This window comes from Zootoca vivipara, chromosome 8 (assembly GCF_963506605.1).
Source record: "Zootoca vivipara chromosome 8, rZooViv1.1, whole genome shotgun sequence".
NCBI lineage: Eukaryota > Metazoa > Chordata > Lepidosauria > Squamata > Lacertidae > Zootoca > Zootoca vivipara.
The window spans coordinates 24,446,749-24,470,093 of NC_083283.1; the positions used below are offsets into that span (position 1 = coordinate 24,446,749).

The 23,345-nt window shown below is 45.8% G+C and overlaps 1 protein-coding gene across 1 annotated transcript in view; it reads right to left on the reverse strand.

Moving 5' to 3' along the window:
• LOC118090207 (neural-cadherin-like) overlaps positions 1 to 23,345 on the reverse strand; it is a 57,024-nt gene that overhangs the window by 24,309 nt on the left and 9,370 nt on the right. The window contains exons 2-18 of the mRNA XM_035125620.2: positions 22,353 to 22,547; positions 20,495 to 20,720; positions 19,485 to 19,689; positions 17,887 to 17,998; positions 16,503 to 16,752; positions 15,212 to 15,354; positions 14,494 to 14,666; positions 13,998 to 14,166; positions 12,241 to 12,411; positions 10,268 to 10,440; positions 9,828 to 9,995; positions 8,962 to 9,211; positions 8,734 to 8,861; positions 6,855 to 7,041; positions 6,582 to 6,725; positions 5,483 to 5,766; positions 3,245 to 4,862 (exon numbers count right to left, since the gene is read on the reverse strand). Coding sequence (XP_034981511.2) covers positions 3,245 to 4,862; positions 5,483 to 5,766; positions 6,582 to 6,725; positions 6,855 to 7,041; positions 8,734 to 8,861; positions 8,962 to 9,211; positions 9,828 to 9,995; positions 10,268 to 10,440; positions 12,241 to 12,411; positions 13,998 to 14,166; positions 14,494 to 14,666; positions 15,212 to 15,354; positions 16,503 to 16,752; positions 17,887 to 17,998; positions 19,485 to 19,689; positions 20,495 to 20,720; positions 22,353 to 22,547 — 4,596 coding nt within the window. The remainder of the gene's footprint in view (positions 1 to 3,244; positions 4,863 to 5,482; positions 5,767 to 6,581; positions 6,726 to 6,854; positions 7,042 to 8,733; positions 8,862 to 8,961; positions 9,212 to 9,827; positions 9,996 to 10,267; positions 10,441 to 12,240; positions 12,412 to 13,997; positions 14,167 to 14,493; positions 14,667 to 15,211; positions 15,355 to 16,502; positions 16,753 to 17,886; positions 17,999 to 19,484; positions 19,690 to 20,494; positions 20,721 to 22,352; positions 22,548 to 23,345) is intronic.

Genomic DNA, 23,345 nt, shown 5'->3' on the forward strand with positions numbered 1-23,345 from the left:
CTCGGCCCGAACATTAAGGGAACTGTGCCCTAATGGGGGTCCCAAACTAAGGCCGGCCCCATTCACCCTCCGGGACTTCCAGAAACGTAAGGTCCCTACTATGGGGGTGGGGACCTTCAGGGTGCAATATCGAGGGCGAAAGCAACAATTGGACTTGCTGGTAGTTAAGGGCCCCTACGTTAGCTTACTGGGACTGGCATGGTTTGGACCTCTGGGGCTAGCCGTTACCGGGGTGAACCGCACTAGCTTACAAGTGGACGTGGACGCCATATGCAAAGAGTTTCCAGGGGTTTTCGATGGGGCATTGGGACGATATACAGGACCCCCCATTGCCCTACAGCTAGACCCCGCTGTACGACCCATCAGGCACAAGGCCCGCCGGGTCCCGTTCGCCCTGAAACCCCGCATAGACGAGGAATTGGACCGGCTCGTGGAGCAAGGAGTGCTGGAGCCGGTGCCCAACGCCCCCTGGGAAACTCCAATTGTCACACCCGTCAAGCCTAACGGTTCGGTCCACATCTGTGCAGACTACAAATGCACCATAAACAAGGCTCTCACGGCCCATGCATACCCAGTGCCAGTGGTCAGCCATGTCCTCGCCACCCTGGCTGGGTCAAAAATCTTTGGCAAACTGGACTTGGCCCAAGCGTATCAACAGTTGCCTGTGGACGAAGCCACAGCAGAGGCTCAGACGATTGTGACGCACAGAGGGGCATTCAGAGTTAAGCGGCTGCAATTTGGCGTTAGCGTGGCACCAGGCATATTCCAGAATCTAATGGACTCTCTCCTTAAAGGGATTCCTGGCGTCACCCCCTTCTTCGATGATGTACTGATCGCCGGGCCCACACCAGAGGAATTTGAGGACCGCCTCCGCTCCGTCCTGCACCGTTTCCAGACGGCGGGCCTCAAGGTGAAGCGGGAAAAGTGTTTACTGGGAGTGCCGCAGGTGGACTTTCTGGGATTTAAGGTGGACGCAGAAGGGGTCCATCCAACCGGTGACAAGGTACGGGCCATTTGTGAGGCCCCAGCGCCCAAGAGCAAGCCCGAACTTCAGTCATTCTTGGGACTATTGAACTTTTACCATGCCTTCCTTCCCCATAAGGCAGCGGTAGCGGAGCCCCTACACAGACTCCTAGATAAAAGGGCCCCTTGGGTGTGGGGCCAGCGACAAAGGGCCGCATTCCAGGCAGTCAAGGACTTGCTCGTCTCGAACTCGGTCTTAGCACACTTCGACGAGAGGCTGCCAGTGGTGCTGGCATGCAACGCCTCTCCCTATGGCATCGGCGCTGTCCTGGGACACCAACTCCCGGATGGAAGAGAGGTGCCGGTGGCATACTTCTCCCAGACGCTTGCTGCAGCCGAACGAAACTACTCACAGATTGACAAGGAGGGTCTGGCAATCGTGAAGGGCGTAAAAAAATTCCATGATTTCTTGTACGGGCGGCCCTTTACCATAGTGACTGACCACAAGCCGTTGCTTGGCCTGTTTGCCCCTGAGAAGCAGACCCCCCAAGTGTTGTCTCCACGTGTCCTCAGGTGGTCAATTTTCCTTGCCGGCTACCAGTATGCACTAATCCACCGCCCTGGGAAGGCGATGGGCCACGCAGACGCCCTCAGCAGGCTACCACTACCAGAAACAGGCCCCGACCCAGCGCCTGCGCAAGAGGTTATGACCCTGGAGCTGCTTCCCGACCGACCCATTCAGGCACAAGAAGTTGCGCACCATTCCACAAAAGATAGGGTCATCTCCCGGGTCCTGGACTGGGTGTGGCGAGGATGGCCCAGCAGCAGCCCCGGGCCAGAATTCGCTGGCTACACAAACCGCAAACATGAACTGTCGGCCCACAAGGGGTGCCTGTTATGGGGAAGCAGGGTTGTTGTTCCCCAGCCCCTCCGCAAAAGGGTCCTCACAGCCCTACACGAGACACACCCAGGGGTAGTGAGGATGAAGGCCCTTGCCAGGAGTTATGTGTGGTGGCCGGGGATTGACAGAGAGATAGAGGCCTGGGTCCAACACTGCCAGACCTGCCAAGAATCCCGCCCGGATCCCCCAAGGGCCCCAATCCAGCCCTGGGAGTCCGCCCGACATCCATGGTCACGCTTGCACGTGGACTTCGCTGGCCCCTTCCAGGGAAAAACATTCTTCATAGTGGTGGATTCCTACACCTCTTGACTCCGAGTATATTTCAAAGTGGCTAACAATCTCCTTTCCCTCCCTCCCCCACAATAAACACTCTTGTGAGGTGAGTGAGGCTGAGAGACTTCAAAGAAGTTTGACTTGCCCAAGGTCACCCAGCAGCTGTGTGTGGAAGAGCGGAGTCATGAGGTTCACCAGATTACGAGTCTACCGCTCTTAACCACTACACCACACTGTAGGTGTAGAACAGGCATCCCCAAACTGTGGCCCTCCAGATGTTTTGGACTACAATCCCTATCATCCCTGACCACTGGTCCTGTTAGCTAGGGATCATGGGAGTTGTAGGCCAAAACATCTGCAGGGCCACAGTTTGGGGGTGCCTGGTGTAGAAGGTTCCCCAGGCCTAGTTTACACTCATTCACACTTCTCTTAAAAAGAAGGGCTAAACATATGCTTTTTAGTAAGGATAGATAGCCATAAAGCCAAACACCAAAGCAGGTGCGAGTCCCTGCTTGCATAACAGCCTGATGGACGTGACAATCACTACTGCCATGTGATTTAAGGGGAAGATTGATGGTAGCAGGCAAGCTGCCAGAGCAAACTTTGGAAGACACTGCACGAAGGAACACATTCAACTCACCCAACTTTCTTTAGTATTATTTTTACTCCTTCCCCCGAATGCACCCAAATTTACAACCCACAAATCTTTGGGAAGAACTCATCAAGCTAAAACCAACAGGAGATGTAAAATTGGGAGGGGATTCACCAAGAACACCTCTGTATGCATCCTAATGTTCTGAAGGTGTTCTGAAACGGATTGTGAACAGGGAATGCAGGCTATAAGAATGCAGAATACAGGCATGACTGTAGATAGCTTCATGGCAAGTCACATGCTCTGCATGCAGAAGGCCTCATATTCAACCCCTGGCATCAGAGTTTCCGTTTTGTTTGTTTTTTAAGGATTAGCTGGTGGGAAGGATGAGCCTGAGACCCGGCAGAGCTGCTGCCAGTTTGAATAGACAATACCAAGGTAGGTGTACAAAACATGACCTGGAATAAGGCAGTCTCCTTTAAGCATGCAAGCCAGCTCCATCACCATCAGCTTACCATTGTAGCTGTAGATGAGGCACTCCATGAAGCCAGCAGCATGAGGGTGGTCATTTCGGTCTCCGATATTCACGGTTAATGTGTTGGTTGAGCTCATGGGGGGGCTCCCGCTGTCAGCAATGAGAACCCGCAGTTCAAATACCTTGTGCACCTCCCTGTCGAACGTGTGCAATGCAGTCAGCATTGCACTCCCGTTGCTGAAGTCTTGCAAATTAAAATAGGTCACGCTGCCGAAGTCGCTCAGCAAGTGAAAGGAGAAAGGCGCCCCGTTTGCTGGGCTGTCCCTGTCCTTAGCGTACAAAAGCGTCGAGGTATCGTTCATCTGGACAATCTGAGGAGAAGGAGTGTTTTCCCAAACTACTGGGCTGTACTGCGCCTCAAACTCAGGTCCATTGTCGTTTACATCCTGAAGAGCTACGAGGACTGTGGCACTGCCGCTCAAGGGAGGCTGCCCCATATCCGTAGCGAAGACCACGAGTTGGTACTGTGCCACAGTTTCATAATCCAGAAGACCTGCCACAAGGACCCAGCCATCAGTAGCCACAGAGAACTTCCCATTTGGGTCCGACTTATTTAGCAGGCGGTAAGAGAACCGCCCATTCAGCCCAGAATCTAAATCGACAGCAATAACCTGGACGACTTTAGTTCCGAGGGGGACATCTTCAGCTAGGCCTGCTACCTCATAGAATTGTGGGTAAAACAGAGGGGCGTGGTCATTGGAGTCCTCCACGTAGATGACGCAGTGAGCTATGCTGGAAAAATCCAGGTCCTCTGCTTTTATGGTCAAGTTAAACACCCTCTCGTGGGGTTTCTCGAAATCTATCCGCTTCCTCAGTCGAATTACACCGCGTTTGTCTGCTTTGTCTGTCTCAATGAAGAATTTGTGGTCCTCATCTCCACCTAGGATGCTGAAAGCCACCACAGCGTTTTCTCCTTCATCCCCATCAGTAGCTGACACCACAGCAACCTCAGCGCCGAGGCTTGCACCCTCGGAGACAAAGGCCGTGTAGATCTTTTGCGTGAAGGTTGGCGTGTGGTCATTTACGTCAGTGACCAAAATAGTGGCAGTCCCTGTTCCAGTCAGGCCTCCTCCATCCTTCGCCTCAACCACCACCAGGTACCGGTCTTCTTTCTCCCTGTCTAAGGATCCCAACACAGTGTAGATTGTGCCAGTAGCAGGGTTAACTGAGAACAGGTTGAGGTTAATCTCATTTTGGACATTCTGAATAATACTGTAGGTTAACACGGCATTCTTCCCAGCTCTGGGGTCATCAAGGTCTACCGCCGACATCTCCATGACGGTGGAGTCAGCAGGGGCGTCTTCTGGAATTTGCCCCATAAAGCAACCGTCCGAGGTGCAAAGGAAAAGAGGCGGGTTGTCGTTCACGTCTGTCACTTCAATTATGACGTCGGCAAAGCCGGTTAGACCCTCCCCATCCTCATCCGTAGCAAGAACAAGGAAGCGCCACACGGACCGCTTTTCCCGGTCTAACTTCTCATTTGCAGTGACCTCGCCTGTGTACTCACTGATAGTGAACTCTGCTTGGGCACCCTGGCCGTGCAATGAGTAGCGAAGGGCACTCTGGTCAGCTTCCTGGTCGGGGTCAGTTGCAGAAACCTGAAAGCAAGCACAAAGGTTAAGCACAAAACACCTAAACTTTGGGATTCCCTTCCTGTGGAGGCCTATTTAGCGCCTCCCACGGGTAGTCTTCCGATAACAGATACATTATTTACAAAGGTTTTTAGCCATCAAGCTCACCTGGGGTGTTTTCCTGCTGCTTTTAACTGGCTGTTTCATTGATCTGGGTTTTTTTAAAACTTGTCTTGTATATCGTTTTATATTCGACTATGTTTGTTTGTTTTATGTTATACTTTGTTTGTTCTTAATCACTTTGCACATTATCTGGATAGGTGGTGTATACATTGAAATAATAAAAAAGCCCGGGCATGATAGTTGTATTGCAACCAGCTGAGATCGCTATGGAGTCTGGTAGAAACCCAACAACGATGGCATGGTGTAAATGTACAGTTAGTATCCAGAAATTCACATTACTTGAATTAGGCTGCAACCCTAAGCGCAAACCCACACTTACTATGGAGAGTAAGCCCCACAAAGCTCCTCAAAACTGTTTTCTGAGGGAATATGCTTTGATTTCAAGAACTGCAATTATTTTAAGTTGTTGGTATTTTCCACCAGCGTCATTTGTATAATTTTGAACCCAGAATTACCCTGCTTACCCGTAAAACAATTACTGGCAGATCAGTAAGTTCCTCCAAGACACTGCTGTGGTATTCGTCCTGGGAGAAGACAGGGGCTTCGTCATTCTTATTGACTACATTGATGATGACAAGGGTATGGTTTTCCCATTTTCCATCAGAAGCTACCAACTGAAGCTCATAATGCTGTTCTTGTTCATAGTCAAGACACTGGGCAATCAACAGAGTTCCCATCTCAGGTTCCACGTAAAAATCTCCTCGCTCATTTCCTGAAGTGATCTGATATCTGAGCTTGGCGTTAGATCCTAAAAACATGAGGTTGCTACCATATTATCCTCATCACAGCCCGGGAGACCTCTGAGCACTAGGGTCTATCCCAACATTACTTTCAGAAGAATTTTGCCCCATAAATAATAATTCTGGCACGGAAATAACAAGTCCCTTTGTTATTGTAACCAACTCTTGATGGGTGTCAGTCCAAAATTATAATCCATCCTATTTAAATAAAAAACCTTGAGAATGTAAGACAAAGATACTAACCAAAAACGTTTAGCTTGGCTATATCCTAACTCAAAAGGTCCTAGTCTACTTTCTATTATTTTTTTCATTTAATTATTTTTATTAAGGATTTTCTTGGGTTACAAAGGTAGTGCAGTGTCTCATGCATCATTTTTACACATCAATTTTACTTGTTGAGACATTAGGAGGAAGGGGGGAAAGAGGTGGGACGCCGAACCCCTACACATATCACGAAAAACAGGAACATTGGCAGTCTACTTTCTATTTTTTAAAAAATGGGTGGATATAATTAGCTGATGAGAAATACTTTTTTAAATTATCATGGTTCTCTTTGCAGAACATTAAAAAAAGGTCTGAATGAAGCTAGTTTCCAAATAGTCGTATTCTGAAAAGTACATGACATGCCATTTTTTTCATTACTGTTATATTCCACATTCTATAAACCCGCTCCTATACCACATGTAGAAAAAGTTCCTTTGAAGACAGGACAGTTGCCACCACATCTTCTGGAACAGCCTGCCATAGTCTCACTACTGCTTCCAAATTAGAGAGGTTTCGGTCAAGACTGTACAACACATAAAATAAACCTATGTTTGTGTACCTTCATCTTTGTCATCTGCTGTTGCCGTCAAAAGCGCATACCCGACATCCTCATCTTCATCTATATTAATTTCATACACCGAATGCAGGAAAGCAGGGGCATTGTCGTTTATGTCGCTAATTAAAATCCTCACATACGCAGTATCTGAAAAGCCAATAATCAGCTATTTGCCTTTGGAGGCTCAGGCTACCACAACAGCAGCACATCGTTCTGAACACTCTTTTGACCCAAGGGAACCTCTTTATGTTCTTTTTGAAACCCACTGAGGTTTACCTGAGTTAGGCTGCCCATATAAACCAGGCCTGGCTGATTCAGAAGAATCCTGGGAATGAACTTCAATCAAGTAAGATCCTCTCTTCTCTCTGTCAAAAGATGCCTGGGTAGAAATGACTCCCAACTTGGAATCAATGTTGAAGTATTGGTAATCTTCACTAGCATCCTTCAGTATTGAATAGTGGACCTGCAATTGAGGAACATAGGAGTGGGCTTTATACTCTATCCCATCTTCGTAACAACTCAGAAACAGGAACATAACCACTCTCAAGGACATCCAACTTAGTTCAGCTCCAAGACCATAATTCAGGCTTCCTCAAACTCGGACCTCCAGATGTTTTTGGCCTACAACTCCCATGATTCCTAGCTAGCAGGACCAGTGGTCAGGGATGATGGGAATTTTAGTCTCAAAACATCTGGAGGGCCGAGTTTGAGGAAGCCTGCCATAATTATTCGACAGTCACAGATCTATGCCGTTTGTAGCACTTACAGAAAGTTAGGTAGCAGCACAGTTTGTGTGGAAGGGAAAGGTCTGTGTAGTCACAGTTTAGCCACAAATATGTGGACTGTGGTTTTCTACCCTCTATAATTTGAACAGCTGTGTGGCCTTGCCACAGAGGGCATAGCCTTTGAAGCATGTCAACGACTGAACAATTCAGGACTCTCACCAATTGCTGCAATTTAGATTCACACACTGGTCTTTAAATCTTTGCACTGGGGAATCAGACATTCTTATGTTTGTGAATCTGCTGTTGGTTGCCGTTGATTATTGAGTAATGTGAGAACGGCTTCAAGGTCTGACTGAGGTTGCCCTCAGCAAAGTGTCTTCTGCCAATAAACCCTGCAGGCAGCAACAGCAGTTCTGCAATCAAATCTGAGTGCCATAAAGTCCCCGTTTTAATTTGCCACAATGTCCCCGAGTAATGCAACCTCAGAGGCATTGTGGGAAGTTAAAATGGAGACTCACAGACCCATCCACTCAGCACAAAGTGTGTGTGGGGGGGGGGTGAAGTGTCACCACAGTCGTCCAAGGGTGCCCCACAACACACTAACATGAGGTCAAGAGTAAGCCATCAGTTCAGGCTCTAGCCAGAGTTAATCTATTTCTCCCATGGAAAGAAGAGAGCGAGAAAGGGGGAAGGAGGGACCCACAGAGAGAGAGAAGGGAAGGACGGAGACAGGGAAAGAGGTGGTCTCACCCACTGCCAGCATGCAGCCCCTAACAAATTAACCCCGAGAAGAATGCAACCTTTGGCAGAAAATAAGAATTATTCCATTCTTGTCTTAAATGATGTACAGTCTACACAAGTGCTTTAATGCATATTGGCATCCACATGTTTTAACGCATGCAAGAGATGGCATGTGGCGCCAGCTGAAAAGAATATGTATACTGTAACTTCCTACTTCAGGAGGCTATTACTGTCAAACCTCAGCTTTCGGATGTCTCGGCTGCCGAACGTTTCAGAAGCCGAACAGCGAAAACCCGGAAGTGAATGCTTCTGTTTTCGAACACGCCTCGGAAGTCGAACGGCTTCCAAGGCGCGTTTTCCATTCCCCCCCCCCATTGACTTTGCAGCCAGCCCACTGATCCTCGGTTTTCGAACGTTTTGGAAGTCGGACAGACTTCCGGAACGGATTACATTTGAAAACCGAGGTTCCACTGTAGTACAAAAAGTTAGGGTCTTAAGTCAATTAAATGGTACTCAGCTAGATTTTACTTGGAGTGCATGCACTAAAATTAATGGACTTAACTTAGTAATGTTCAATGGGTCTACTCTGAGCAAGACTTCGCTGACCACCACCCAGAAAGTTTGGGGATACAGAATCGCATGTTGCATTTTCTCACTCGTTTTCAGTAAAGGGAAAGGTAACAACGAACCTCTCCGTGGAGCCCCGAGTCTGAATCCGTAGCAAGAACCTGCACAACAGAGGTACCAACTGCTGCTCCCTCAGGTACAGAAACCTCGTAAGTAGAAGATGTGAAGAACGGTACGTTATCATTGACATCTGCAGAACAAAAAGGCAGATTTAGCGGTACATGGTCCGCTGACATCAAGTACTTGTGATTTCAGTTTGATATGCTGATATTAACAAACGGATAACCAACCTGTGACATTAACACAAACCGTGGTGAAAGATGCCAATGGGATTGTAGCTACATTCTGAGCCTTGATGCTCAGTGCAAAGAACTTGGTGGTCTCAAAGTCAAGAGGTTCAGCAACCAGAAGTGAAGCAGATCCATCTGCTCTGTTCGGTTTGAGGTAGAAGCGCACAGGCATGTTTGTCTCTGGAACCTGGCCCTCCTCCAGGGTATAGGTAACCCTTGGGTCACCAAGTGGGGACGTTGCTTTGATAGTCTAGGAACAGGAATAACCAGGAACACCATTCAGTGGGGAGATGCATTTACATGGGCAACCCCGATCCTTAAGTGTCGAAATGGGGATGATACTGTTGTGGCAAACAGCCCATGGCATCAGAGCTCTAATCCTGCAGGTGTTTAGGACTAAACATCACATTAGCACCAGCCAGCAAAACTGGTGGTCAGGGATGATGGGAACTGTACTTCAAAATGTCTGGAAAGCCTGGGGAAGGGTGTTCAAATTACTGCCATGCACATTCCACACAGGAATCCACACCCAAGGAAGAACAGAAATTAGCTGTGAAGCAAAAGGAGCCAATTCTTCGGTGGCACCTTTTAAAAAAATAAAAATCAGAGATGCAGGCATATGTATTCATTTGTGGATACCAGTGTCCAATAGGAGCAAGACTTGTCTGCAGAATTTCAGAACAATTAGGGGAGGGACCATGACTCATAGACAAAACCCATGTCCACCATCTTGAGCTCCTAGGAGGAAAGGTGGGATACTAACAGCCCCGCTCTATTTTGTGTCCAGTTCTGGACACCACTCAATGTAAATCGGCTTCCTTTTATCCTGAAACAAATACGTTTCCATTTTTATTTTTAAAGCGTACCACTATCTTGGTGTCTCGAATCGTGCTCTCCGGGATTGTGACCGAATAGGCACTTTCCTCCCACTGCGGCGACTGATTAAGTGTGTTTGTTACAGTGACGGTCAGTTCCACTGTGCTGCTCCGGTTCCCTCCATCTGTGGCCACGATGTATCTTGTGATCTGAAATGTCTGCAAAAGACATTTTTAGCAGCTGTTCACCAAAACACGAATGTTCGTTTGCTACAACAAAGGCTGAAAAAAGCAGGTGTGGCATATTCCACCTGCCAGATTATATTCCATAAACCAGAGCTTTTAGTAGCAAACCGGAGGTTAAACTGAGCCCTTTCCCGCTCTGGGAGGAGCACGGGGAGCGTTCACGTGACACACCTACACACTGCAGCCAGCACACTAATGTGTCACGGCACATAGTTTGAAAAGCTCTGCTGTATGCAGAAGCATACCTGGGAGATTACGAGATTCACGTACACCCAGCCTGTGCTGGGGCTGACTTGGAAGTATTCTGGCTCCTGCAGCAACATGGAGTACGTGATGGCGGCGTTTACCCCCTGGTCGTCATCATAAGCTGCAGCATGGAGGAAACTTGTCCCCACTGGGGTGTCTTCACGAAGGAAGTCTTTGGAAAGATGGAAGCACAGAGTTCATTCTGACCATGCCCTGGCCTACGTAGTTAAAGTGGCATTTCACTGATGGCAATCACGGCACATAAAAATGCCCTGCCAGATCTAGTCCAGCATCCTTTATCTGAGTGGCCAACCAGATGCCTCTGTAAGAAGCACGGAAGCAGAACATGATGGCAATAACCTCTTCCTGCTGTTTCTCCCCAATGGACTGCTTCTCAGAGGCATGTTGCCTTTGATCCTGGAGGCAAAATTTAGCCCAGTGACAACTTGTGCCCGATGTGATTGGTAAGGCAGGAGGCAAGGAGACCAACAGTAGGCGGAGCCAGAGCCAACAACAGGTAAAGCCACCCTTTGACTGACTGTATGTAAGAAGGCAGGTAGGTAGGGGCGGGCTAAGGACAGACTGAGGTTGGTGGGGCAGAGTCCAACTTGCCCTAATGGATCAGCAACTGCGGACAGCCACTGTGTGCAGCCTGGGGGGCATTTTGGACTCTCAGCTGTCCACAGAGGTGCAGGCCAATTCTGTGTCCAGGGTGTCCTCCATCTGGTACGCTGGAGGAGACCCTAACTGCTTGTGCACTGCCTCGCCAAAGTGGTACATGCTTTGGTTATCTCCCACTTGGACTACTGCAATGTGCTCTACGTGGGGCTACCTTTGAAGGTGACTCAGAAGCTACAACCAATCCAGAATGTGGCAGCTAGACTGGTGAGTGGGAGCAACCGCCAGGACCATGGAACACCGGTCCTAAAGGATCTACATTGGCTCCCAGTACATTTCCAAGCACAATTCAAAGTGTTGGCACTGACCTTTAAAGCCCTAAATAAACCTGAAGGAGCGTCTCCACCCCCGGACACTGAGATCCAGCTCTGAGGGCCTTCTGGTGGTTCCCTTACTGTGAGAAGTGAAGTTACAGGGAACCAGGCAGAGGGCCTTCTGGGTAGTGGCACCCACCCTGTGGAATGCTCTCCCATCAGATGTCAAGGAGATGAGTAACTATATAACCTTTAGAAGGCAGCCGTGTACAGAGAAGTTTTTTAATGTTTGATGCTTCATTATGTTTTTATAGTTTGCTGGAAGCCATCCAGAGTGGCTGGGGCAACTCAGTCAGGTGGGTGGCATATAAATAATAAAATGATTATGATTATGATTATTTACTTCCCACTTTTCTTTCAACTTGGAACCTAAGGCAACATACATTTGCTTCCTAACAAGTAAACCACCTAGGCCAGTGACCAGAAATGTACATTTCCCCATATAAAACAGTCTTCACATAGCTTTAGTATAGCTGGCTTCTGCACTGCTGCTCACACAGATGAGGTGAGTATAAGCCACAATCAGGGATGTTGCAGAATTCCAATAAAAACAGAAGTGGAAATTGCCAACGTTCACTCAATCATCCCATGCCAAGAACGGAAATTAATCCAGTGAATACAATTGGAATTTGCTGCTGTCCCCCCACCCCCAGTTTGCAAATAATACGTAACACAAACAATATGTATTTCATGATGTTATCCCACTTCCCATTTGCCTAGCATTTCCTATACAATGAAATGAATGGCCTTTGAACTGGAACGAATGGTGTGGAATAATGTAATGATAACTTTTTGCCAGAAACTGAAATGCAGTGGAATGGAAACACTGCTGCGTGTGATGAACATGGGTTTGAAAGGAAATTTATGCCTTCTTACAGCCCTACAGAGAAGGAATCTGAACTGAAGGCTTCTGGGCTCAACACGCACTTCGCAAACCTAAATTAACTCTCACAGTGCAACAACAGTTTGTGCCTACTCACACTGATAGCGGCTGTTCTCAAACTTTGGATCGTTGTCATTCATATCAGCAATGAAGATGGTGATTTTACACACTCCAATCAGTGGCTCCTGAGCTTGATCTGTAGCTGTCACAGAGAGAGTATACTCCTTCTGTTTCTCTCGGTCAAAACTCCGAGTCGAAACGATAACACCTAAACAGAAACAATACTATCAAAGAGTCAGAAGGACCACCGCTGGCTTTAATCAGACGTTTTCACAAGTCTGCAGCAACTCACTCCCACCCTTCAGGCTTATTAAAAGCTTCTCTCTGGTAATGTTTGCCTGCACAGAGGGGCTCCCTTTTTCTTCCACGCTGCAATTTATTTTTGTTGTGTCTCACAAAATAGCTCAGATGGTATACAAACATTTACTGAAGAAATTGCCCAACTCCTAATGTGTTTTGAGCCTACTTCTCTCTTCCTCAGGGTAAAGGGCTATTTAAAAGAAATGATGTAACTACAGAATGCATCACGAGCTTCTGCTGAAATAACCAGAAGATGAGTAGTCAGCTTGAAATGCACTGAGAGTCTGAAAACAAAAATTCAGTAAATACTTGTGCACCCGAAGGATTTTTCATCGTTATTTAGAAGCACAACACCGTGAGGCTTGAAATAAATACAAGGATATACACTTAAAAGCAAGTGACAGTAGACCAACAACCAGTTTAGATGATGAAAAACTATTTCCAGTGGGATTGTCAGGGAGGAGAGGGGTATCTACCCCCCCACCCCAAATCACCCCTTCAAATGGTTCATCTCCATTTAAATTTGAGGATATAATTTATTGCTTTATTTCATAACAATAGTTATGAAATTTCCCATCCAAGGGTCCTGCAGCATTTATAGCAAGCACTAAAATGTTTTTTTAAAAAACATGCAAAATAAAATGAATATTAAAATATACATAAAATCTCAGGGCAGTTCACAGGATAAAAATACACGATAAAAGCACAAGACAACTAGTTAAAGCAAAAACAAAGCAATAACCACCACCACCCTTTCACAAATATGAATATAATGTCAGGAGCAATATCAGGGTCAATGTGCCAATTATTGAGCCAGAGAAAACATGAGCAAACAAACAGTCTTTGGAAGCACTCTAGTGCAAGTGCCTCCTATATAGGGAGGCTGTAGAGCTCAGTGGGTGGAGCACCTGCCTTGCATCCAGAAGGTCCCAGGTGTCTCCAGGTAAGGGCTGGGAGAGATCCCAGCCATGTGAAATCCTGGACAGGCCCTGCCAGTCATGGCAGGCAACGCTGAGCTACACGGACCAATGGTCTGACTCTGTATAAAGCAGTTCCTCATGTTCCTATAGTAAGGACAGGAATGAACGCCATGGACAGAATAATTGTCACACACAGGAAGAATAAGGATGTAGTCTGAATGTTTCACCTCTAGGCTTATAAAACATTTAATGTGTTAAGACGAATGGATGTCGCTAATATTGCAGTTGTTGTATAAGGGATTGTTATTGGGACTGGAGTGTAAATGAGATGAATAAGATTTTGGAACGCAGAAACAAAGTAAATAATCAAACCATCCATTCTAGCACATGGGAGGCCACCTAAATTATATAATTTGCCATCTGAATGGTTGGGATTAGTAATTGCATTATAATTTGGCATTGTTATAATGACGCTATCATTGGATTGTTGTAATGGAAAACTAATAAAAATTATTGTAAAAAGAAAAGAAAAAAAGAATGCTGGGCTAGCTAGACTACGAATGGCAATTCTTACCTGAATCAGCATCAATACTGAAGCCTGGTGAAGCTCCTTCTCTCTGCATGAGGCCATACTTCACTTCTCCATTCACTCCAAAGTCTGCATCGTAGGCTTCTACCTGCAGAACGTAGGTTCCTGGAGGCTGGTTCTCTAGAACCCAGGTACTGTCACTGTAGTAAGCACACTGAAATACAAGAAATCAGCAAGTTAACTTGAGCAACTAGAGAAATCCGTTATCATGTTATCATCAATTAAGTGCAAGATAAAGCAAAAGGAGTCAGAGGCATTTATCCGAAAGGAAGAGAGAAAACTTTAAGCACGAGTTATTTAGGGAGAGAATGACAGACTTCAAAGACCGACTTAAAACTGGACAAAACTTTACAGGTTTGAACTTTTCAAAATCAGCAGCAGCCAATCCTGCAAGTTTGACAAGCAGAAGTCAAAACTACTAACAACTCTGCTGCTACATAAAAAATTAAAAACACACGAACGGGGCAGCAAGTCAACTCACCTCCCTGAAAACAGGCTTGTTGTTGTTAATATCATTAATTTCCACCACGACTTCTGCAAAGCTGCTGAGAGATCGTGGTCCCCCCGAGGAATTGTCATCTATGGCAGAGATATTTAGAACATACTGCGGGCTTTTCAGTTTAGGCAGGGGGGTTCTGCGAAGTCTAAGGATACCTGGATTCAGAAGATTGAAGGCCAAGAAAAGAAAGCAGAAGAAAATTAAGTATACCTGGATTCAGCAGTAGGGAGGGAGGTGGAGTTACCAACAAGGAAAAGAATAAGGCCTCTCTCTTTACAGGACATAAGGGTCTTAAATGTGAGAACAATAGGTCCCCATAGATTTCTGGGAAAGGTGGCTTGTTTTATATTTAGAATGACACTTCTAAAGGGAAATGTTTGTGGGGATGATCAGGCAAATTCATCAGTGGAGCGATTTTCTATTTGACAGAATGCCTGGTTTTTATAACTATTTTAGCTGTGTAATATATTTTATCTTTTACTTTTACTTTTGAATGGCTTTGGCTACACAAATAAATAAACATTACAACTTCATTTAAATGCCATAAATTTCTTCTGGCATTGCCAGAAAAGCTATACTGAAACAATGAAGAGCCTGCATGTATTTGCAAGGATTTTCCTATTTAGGTTTATCAATACAGGCAATTCCTACAGTGAGGAAGAAGATGCCATAGACTAACGTTCAGCATCTCTTTCCTTACCTTTATGGCTATCCAATTCAAAATTGCCTTCTTCGTTCCCACCCGTAATTAAGTACAGCACTCCATCTCCATCAGGATCTTTTGCGTGAATGGTAGCGACTAACGTACCAGGGCCGGCATCTTCTGAGAGGAAAGTTCTGTAACTGGTGTAAGGAAAGAATAAATGCATTCTAATTCCTAACTCACCCAACCATTTCCCATTAAACAGCATTGCAGAGTTCTTTAAACTTCATACGGAGTGGGCTGGGCATATAGCAAAGCACAGTGCTGGTGAAACTCCCAGCCACCACCTTTATTTCCCAGAGGCATATTTATACCCCCCCCAAAAAAACACCCCCACATATGTAAATCATATGCAAATGTGTGTTATGGGACTAAGCACCTAGCAATGCCTCTGGGGCTAGGTGGGCAAGCAGGTTGACCACACCATAAAATGAAAACACTTGGCTTCCCCCACAAAATCCACAGAACTGTCCATTTACACCTCAGAGAGCTACAATTACCAGCACCCTTAACAAACAACAGTTCCCAGGATTCTTTGCAGGAAGAAATGTACTTTACAGTATAGGCATGGTGTTTGCACAGCCCTGCTATCATTGATTTGGCCTGATTTCACTTTGTGACTAAACAGCTCTTCAGGAAAGGAGAATTTTGGCTTATAGCGTGTGGACTTTGTGCGATGCTAGAATTATTTGTACATCATTCGAGTGCCAGAAGCAAGGGAAATGTTTATGTCATTTGACACTGAATAAATGTCATATATTGTTTAGCTCTGAGGAATGGAAGAGAATGCATTCTTGAATTTTGAGAGAATTTTAATTTAAAACCTGCTGTAGGAACTAGCAGGAAATGGTCAGGAACTAAAGGCAAGTTAACTGGCCTCCATCTATCACATAGTCACGCCATTGCTGATTCTATGTCCCCCATAATATGTGTGACTAAACAGGCCTTTACGAACCTGGTCCACTCTAGATGTTTTTGGACTGCAACTGCCATCAGCCCCAGCCCACAGCTGTAGTCCAAAACATCTACCTCAAGCTGTCTTTATTTATTAAACAAAAAACAAACAAAAAAGCAGCGCCATATTTTTACATATCCTAATTGTCCAGAAAAATCAGATATTGCAGCTATTTTGTGCAATGCACCTTTAAAACACTGCATTAGTTTCTGCAGGCAAATTTAAGACAGTTTAAGGCAGCTGAGGGTTAGGCCCCAACAACCATTCTGACTGGCACAATAGCTGCAATGTAGGAGTGGTACCAGCGCAAAGGAAGACTGCAGCTCTGCTTACACTGACTGGGAGAACACCGGGGTTTCGTCATTCACATTTGCCAAGCGAATTCGCACGGATGCCGTCCCTGTCCGAGGAGGGTGCCCTTTGTCCACGGCAATGACCACAAACTCATACATGTGGTTGGCTCGCTCATAGTCCAGCCGCTGATTGGAATTGACGACACCCTCGGGCGTGATGGAAAAATCCGCACTCTGGATGAAGTAGAGGATCTCGGCGTTGGATCCAGAGTCACAGTCCACTGCAAGAACTGCAGCCAGGAATGTTTAAAAGGGTAAAAACCAATGAGGACAGATGAGCTGGGTCACAATGCAGAAGACTAGTAGTCAACACAAGTTTCAGTAATTAACAAAGAACTGCTCAGACACACATTCACTTTCCGAGACCTTAAGGGTGAAGAGCAAAAAATAAAGGAATTAGTAACAATAGTAATAATGCTTCAGGCAGGAGCCCAGGTAAATTTGGAGGCTGATTGGTAAAGGGGTAGCCTCGTGGAAATAATTAAATCCTTGTCTGGTGGCAGCTGGTCTTTAAAGCGGGAGAGTGAACAGAGGGGTACACTTTGTGTTTGCGGGGAACTTAAGAAGGCTGGGAGGAGACCATCACACTCTGTCAAACGCAACCTAGCAAAAAGCTGGTGTTTGCATTGGGGAGTCAAACATGACAGGAAGTAGAAGAGCTGTTCTGTGCTGTTTCTAACACCCAAGAAAGATATTTTCACAGCTTGCCAACAGGGAGAAAACCCAGTGCAATTAAGAGGATGGAAACTCACTGAACTTTGGGCATTCATTCAAGATATTGAGGGCAAGAGACCAAGAGGTGTCCAAATATTCAGCAACAGGTTCTTGGTGGGTTTTTTTTTTTAAAAAAAGCAAAATATAATAGTGACTGCTTATTTGTTTGAAGTGTGATAATAAAGGGGGGAGGGGGAATAAGCAGAATGCCAGAATGAAATCTTATTATACATGGATGTATTATTTCCAAGTGCCGTGACTATACCATCAGGCTCAGCCCCAGTATGAGAGGCTCTGGAGGAAGATGAGGAGGGATAGGAGGCTGGTACAGATGTCCGCTGAGCACACACACACCTCGCACCCTGCCTGGCTGTAGCGGGAAGGAAGATAGAAATCCGGAGCTGGACAGAGTGTTGTTGTCATCCGGGAATGGAGGGTCCCCAGGTGGGGAGGAGGGTCCCCAGTGCTCCATCCTAGGACCAGGGAAGAGGCACATGTGCCCACTTTCATACTAGCTGCCCAAGCAGGGACAGAGACTCTTGTGAGTAAGGGCTGCACCCGTCTCTGCTTAAAGTAGATCGCATGCAGTCCTCGGCTCACCATGTGGCGCTTTGCAAAGACAGGCGGGGGGAATGATGGCTCTGGTTTACCTTGCAATAAAGACGTGCCTATAGGGATGGATTCAAGAATGCTTTCCCGGCTATAAATAGATTGCTGAAATTCAGGAGAGCAGTCGTTTTCATCCGTGATATGAACTATGACCTACAAGGGGACAGAAGAGAAATGCTTAGTTACATGGGATCTGAGCACATGCATATTTCTTTGCCAGGAGAAATTCATTCCATTTCCCATAGTCCCTGGAAAATGTACAACCAGGAGTCCTGGTTCTAAAGCAACTACTCAAGGTGGCATACATAACTTAGATCAGGCATCCCCAAACTTCAGCCCTCCAGATGTTTTGGACTACAATTCCCATCATCCCTGACCACTGGTCCTGTTAGCTAGGGATCATGGGAGTTGTAGGCCAAAACATCTGGAGGGCCGCAGTTTGGGGATGCCTGACTTAGATAATTAAAAAATTCTAGATATCTGCTCTATATTGAGTCTGACCATTGGTCCATCTAGCCCAGTACTGTCTACACTGACTGGCAGCAGCTCTCTCCAGGGTTTCACACAGTGGTCTCTCCCAGTCCTATCTGGAGACACTGGGGGTTGAGCCTGGGACCTTCCCCATGCAAAGCAGATGCTCAACCATTGGGCTATGGCCATTTCAATTATCTTACATGACAAGGTAATTAAGCAAATTATATTTTAGATCTAAAAATATAAAGAACTGAACTTAAGACAACAACAACACTGATTATGAGGCAGCGGATAAACCAAACAATAAGGAACTAATGAACACATCACCTCAGGCATCCAGATTTTGGGAACTATTAACTGAAAAATGGGCACCTTTTGATTCTGTTTATTATTGTTGTTTATGCTATTCAACATAGCATTAAGCAGACTGCTCCACTGCACAAGGAGAAATCCACGCACTGATGGAATCACCCCTCCTCCTCTCTCCAAGTTTCCTAAATCTCTTCAGGGGGGCTCCCTCAACCCTTCAGAGCAGATTTGGGAATGGCCTGGGGCGTAAAGGTAAAGGACCCCTGGATGGTTAAGTCCAGTCAAAGGTGACTATGGGGTTGCAGCACTCATCTCGCTTTCAGGCTGAGGAAGCTGGCATTTGTCCACAGCCAGCTTTCCAGGTCATGTGGCCAGCATGACTAAACCAATTCTGGCGCAACGAAACACCATGAGGGAAACCAGATTGCACGGAAATGCTGTTTACCTTCCTGCTGCAGCGGTACCCATTTATATACTTGCACTTTGACGTGCTTTCGAACTGCTAGGTTGGCAGGAGCTGGGACAGAGCAACGGGAGCTCACTCTGTCATGGGGATTCGAACACCTACCTTCTGATTGGCAAGCCCAAGAGGCTCAGTGGTTTAGACCACAGCACCACCGCTTCCCGGGGTAACCAATGCACGGGTGGAGAAAGGGAAATCCCCTTACACAAGCGCTAATGCCTTTTTTAAAAAAATCCATTTGGGGATGCCATTCTGATTCAATACCCAAACTTTTTCGGCTGTCATTGGTGGACTGGTATTTCAATAGGTTCTGTGTAATGATCTTAACATGCAACCCCCCCTATATTGAAATGAACAGATCACCAAGTACGGAAAGGAAAACCCTGGCTCTACCTCAGTGACGCTGCTGAGCAAACTCTCGGCTTCCATTGCTTTAACTAAAAAATGGTAGAGGTGATGCTCGCTCTCGTAGTCCACTGTATGAGTCAAGCTTAGCTTGCCGGTCTCTGGGTCCATGCTGAACAAGCCACTGGGATTCATCAGCAGAGTGTAACAGAGAGGCTGGCTTTGGAAGGAGACTGCTTCAATAACGGCCACTCTGAAAAGGAAAGATTAACCACGAGACAGTTTGTTACCTGGGTAGGCAGAAGAGATGAAAGAGGTGAACTAGAATCACTTGCCAAGTTACCAGTCACTGAATAATTTCTCCTTGCAAATTTCATTTTTACACTTTTGATGCATGGATTTAAAAGTAACTCCTGAAATTAGACTTCAAATTAGGCCGTTGCACTCAGTCCAGGTGCTCCCACTTTGCTCTTCCCTTAGTTGGGTGGGAAAACAGAGCACGGAGGCAGCTGGCTTAGCAATTACCAGCACCTATGGTTTGTTCCTCACCAAACCAACGGCAATCTGTTTCTCCCAAACAAACCATAATTGGGGAGGTGGTTGGGACATCAATGCTAAGCCAGCTGCCGCGTGGTTTGTTTCAAGCAAAGGAGGAGCAAAGCAGGAGTTGCAGGGCTGTGCCCACCACCATGCAGACTGTGCAAAGGACGATTTGCTCAACCATAGCTAATGGCCTGGTGTTCTGTCTGATGTGGCCACTAGGTTCCTGCAGACACAAACGGGGCTCAGAAAACAAGAGGAAGCCACTAGAGCACTACTGTAGCAGGCTCCCTTGACCCATTCGCATCGAGAAGCAGATTTCCACATTTTTCACCAGATGAAACTTCAAAGCAGCCATCAAGGGTCGCCCCACGTAGAGCGCAGTAGAGCAAGCTAGACCCAATTACACATTGAAAATATATTTTGGTTCTACAATGCAAGCTTTTATGTTCAAGCAACGTATGTAAGTATCTACGACACAGTCTTTTAGTACAGCAGGACATTAATTCACCACTTACTTTTCACCTGCTGGAGTATTTTCTGGAACAAGCATACTGTAGGACATATTTGTGAACTGAGGAGGCCTGGAGCCAGCCAGGATAGAGATGTAAGCATATGGGCTTTTGCTGCCATATTCATCAATGGCCAGCACGGTGACCACATACTCCTGGTTCAGAGTTAAAGGCAAGCCAGTTGTCAATATGACCCCTGTGTCCATATCTATATCAAATCGTTCCTCACCACCTGTTGGGTGAGAAGAGTACAAAAAAAATATGAAAAGAGGTGGCGCTGTGGGCTAAACCACTGAGCCTAGAGCTTGCTGATCAGAAGGTCAGCGGTTCGAATCCCTGTGGCGGGGTGAGCTCCTGTTGCTTGGTCCCAGCTCCTGCCAACCTAGCAGTTTGAAAGCACATCAAAATGCAAGTAGATAAATAGGAACCGCTATAGCGGGAAAGTAAATGGCGTTTCCATGTGCTGCTCTGGTTTGCCAGAAGCGGCTTTGTCATGCTGGCCACATGACCTGGAAGCTATACGCCGGCTCCCTCGGCCAATAATGCGAGATGAGTGCGCAACCCCAGAGTTGGTCACGACTGGACCTAATGGCCAGGGGTCCCTTTACCTTTACCTTTACCACCAAGCTCCTCGCTTACACAAATTTCTTTCTCATTACTATTTCCCACCAACACTGACTCTTATACATTGCAGTGGACAGAACCAGATGCATTTGATGGATGAGTGGCAGCTAAACCAGCAAGCAGGGTGGCTTAGCACATTCACCAAACTTGGTGCTCCACTTATAATACCTGGGAAGGAAGACTTTGAGCTGCCACCATCAGTGTTCTGAACAGGAATTCTGTTCTATTCCTGGGCCAAAGTTAGTAGCACACATGAGCTGCTATTGTCTCCTGCACACACCAGTGGCACAGGAAAGAGCAGTATACACATTCCTGTGTATACTCTGAGCCAATTAAAAATCCCATTTATGCAAAGCAATTTGGCACTAGTGATTAAATCAAGCAAGTCCCTAACCAATTTACCTCACTTGACTATATTACGCTATCTGCTCTGCTGTTTCTACCAAGCATATGGCACAGAAGAATGAAGGGCATAGGAAGGGAAAGTGAATTATAGGGGAAGGCAACAGCAGTAGGGAAAAAAGACCATTTGCAGAGCATTGATGCTTCAAACTAATCTAGGACGCAGCACAGAAAGTAGTTTGGTTGTGGCTGCAGTGGGGCTTGTTGAGGTGGGGACATAAAATGAGGCAGGAAACACGCAATCCCTTAAATAAACTAGCTGGGGCAGTTTAATCTCCAGAGGTGGGTCAGTAGGGTGTGTCATTTTAAGGGGTGAAACTTAATTTTTGCAAATTTCTTCAATGAAGGGTTTTAAAAACATGGTTTTGGGTGTGATGAATTCAAATCTGCTATTATTTTTGTGACTGGACAACATTTAGCTTGGTAAATCTGCAAATTTGATGAAGAAGCACATAAAATGTTTTTGGAAAACCTATGATTTTAATTTTACCTACTGAAAATGTCAGGTAACGCTAAATAAAATAATAAGACAAATATAAAAATAAATTAATATTTAATATAACTGCAAGTACGTGGCAATCATTTTTAATGATTTCTATGCAATTTTGCACACATTTTACTTGCCAAGCCAAACTAAATTATATTAAGTTAACCCAACTATCTTTTGAATTTCCCCAGTCATGTTACAACTTTTTAGCACCACTCATTTTTGGAACTGGAAAGTTGGAAAATTCAAAGCACCCTAGTGGGTCAGGGCTTGAATTCTGGTAATGCATCAATGGGTTTCAAAATAAAAAGAGGAAAAATTCATTTCAGACAGAAAGCAGCACCTATTTACCTGCAATCAGAGCATAGGATATCCCAACACTGGAATTTTCATTGCTGCTATAATGGGCAACAAGCTGATAGACTGATGTGCCTGCTCGAGCGTCAGGATCAACACGCGCCAGATAGGGGTATGGATACATTTCCCAAGAGATGAGCTCCTCTTCAACAGCTATAATCACCACACGGCACAAATACCAGTCATTGTCTGCAAGGGATTCAGAAAAAATTAAAATAAGTAAGTAAATAAGAATTTGGGCGCTTACACAGGGAGGTGCAGGGGGGCCCAGCAAGGCCCTCCGCCACCACAGATATATATTGTGATATCAATATATTTAGCTGGTTTAATAATAACAACAACAACAACAATAATAAATTTTTATTTATACCCCACCCTCCCCAGTCAAAACCGGGCTCAGGGCAGCTGACACCAGTAAAATTACAATAAGACATAAAAGAAAGAAAAACAATTAATTAAAATACGGGTTAACATACAGCTTAAATTTTAAATTTTAAAAATGCAGCCTCATTTTAAAGTAGCCCAAATCAAAACCACAAGGGAGGAAAACATAGGGGCCAGACTGAGTCTAGGCGGAACAGCTCCGTCTTGCAGGCCCTGCGGAAAGATGTCAACTCCCGCAGGGCCCTGGTCTCCTGATGATGATGATGTTGAAAACCAGGTATCGCCCAGCCCTAATCTTAGCTGGCAGGAGAACATGATAAGGTGGGAGCTGTCAGTAATCATTAGAGCTTAAGTTCAGCAGGCACATCTTCAATCTTTTACAGCAGAAGATTAGTGGTTAACTGCCAAGATGGCTGTAGTAACATCTTTAACAGCACAAAAAAAAATCATTTGTCAGGAACAGTCATAAATAGCACCAATATCTTGGCTAATTAATTGGACAGCTAATTAACACAAATGGTGTGACAAGAATCCTTTGTCTTGGTTTAATGCATTCCTTTGGCTGCTAGGAAGGACCCCATGTATTTCAGTGGGCATCTATCT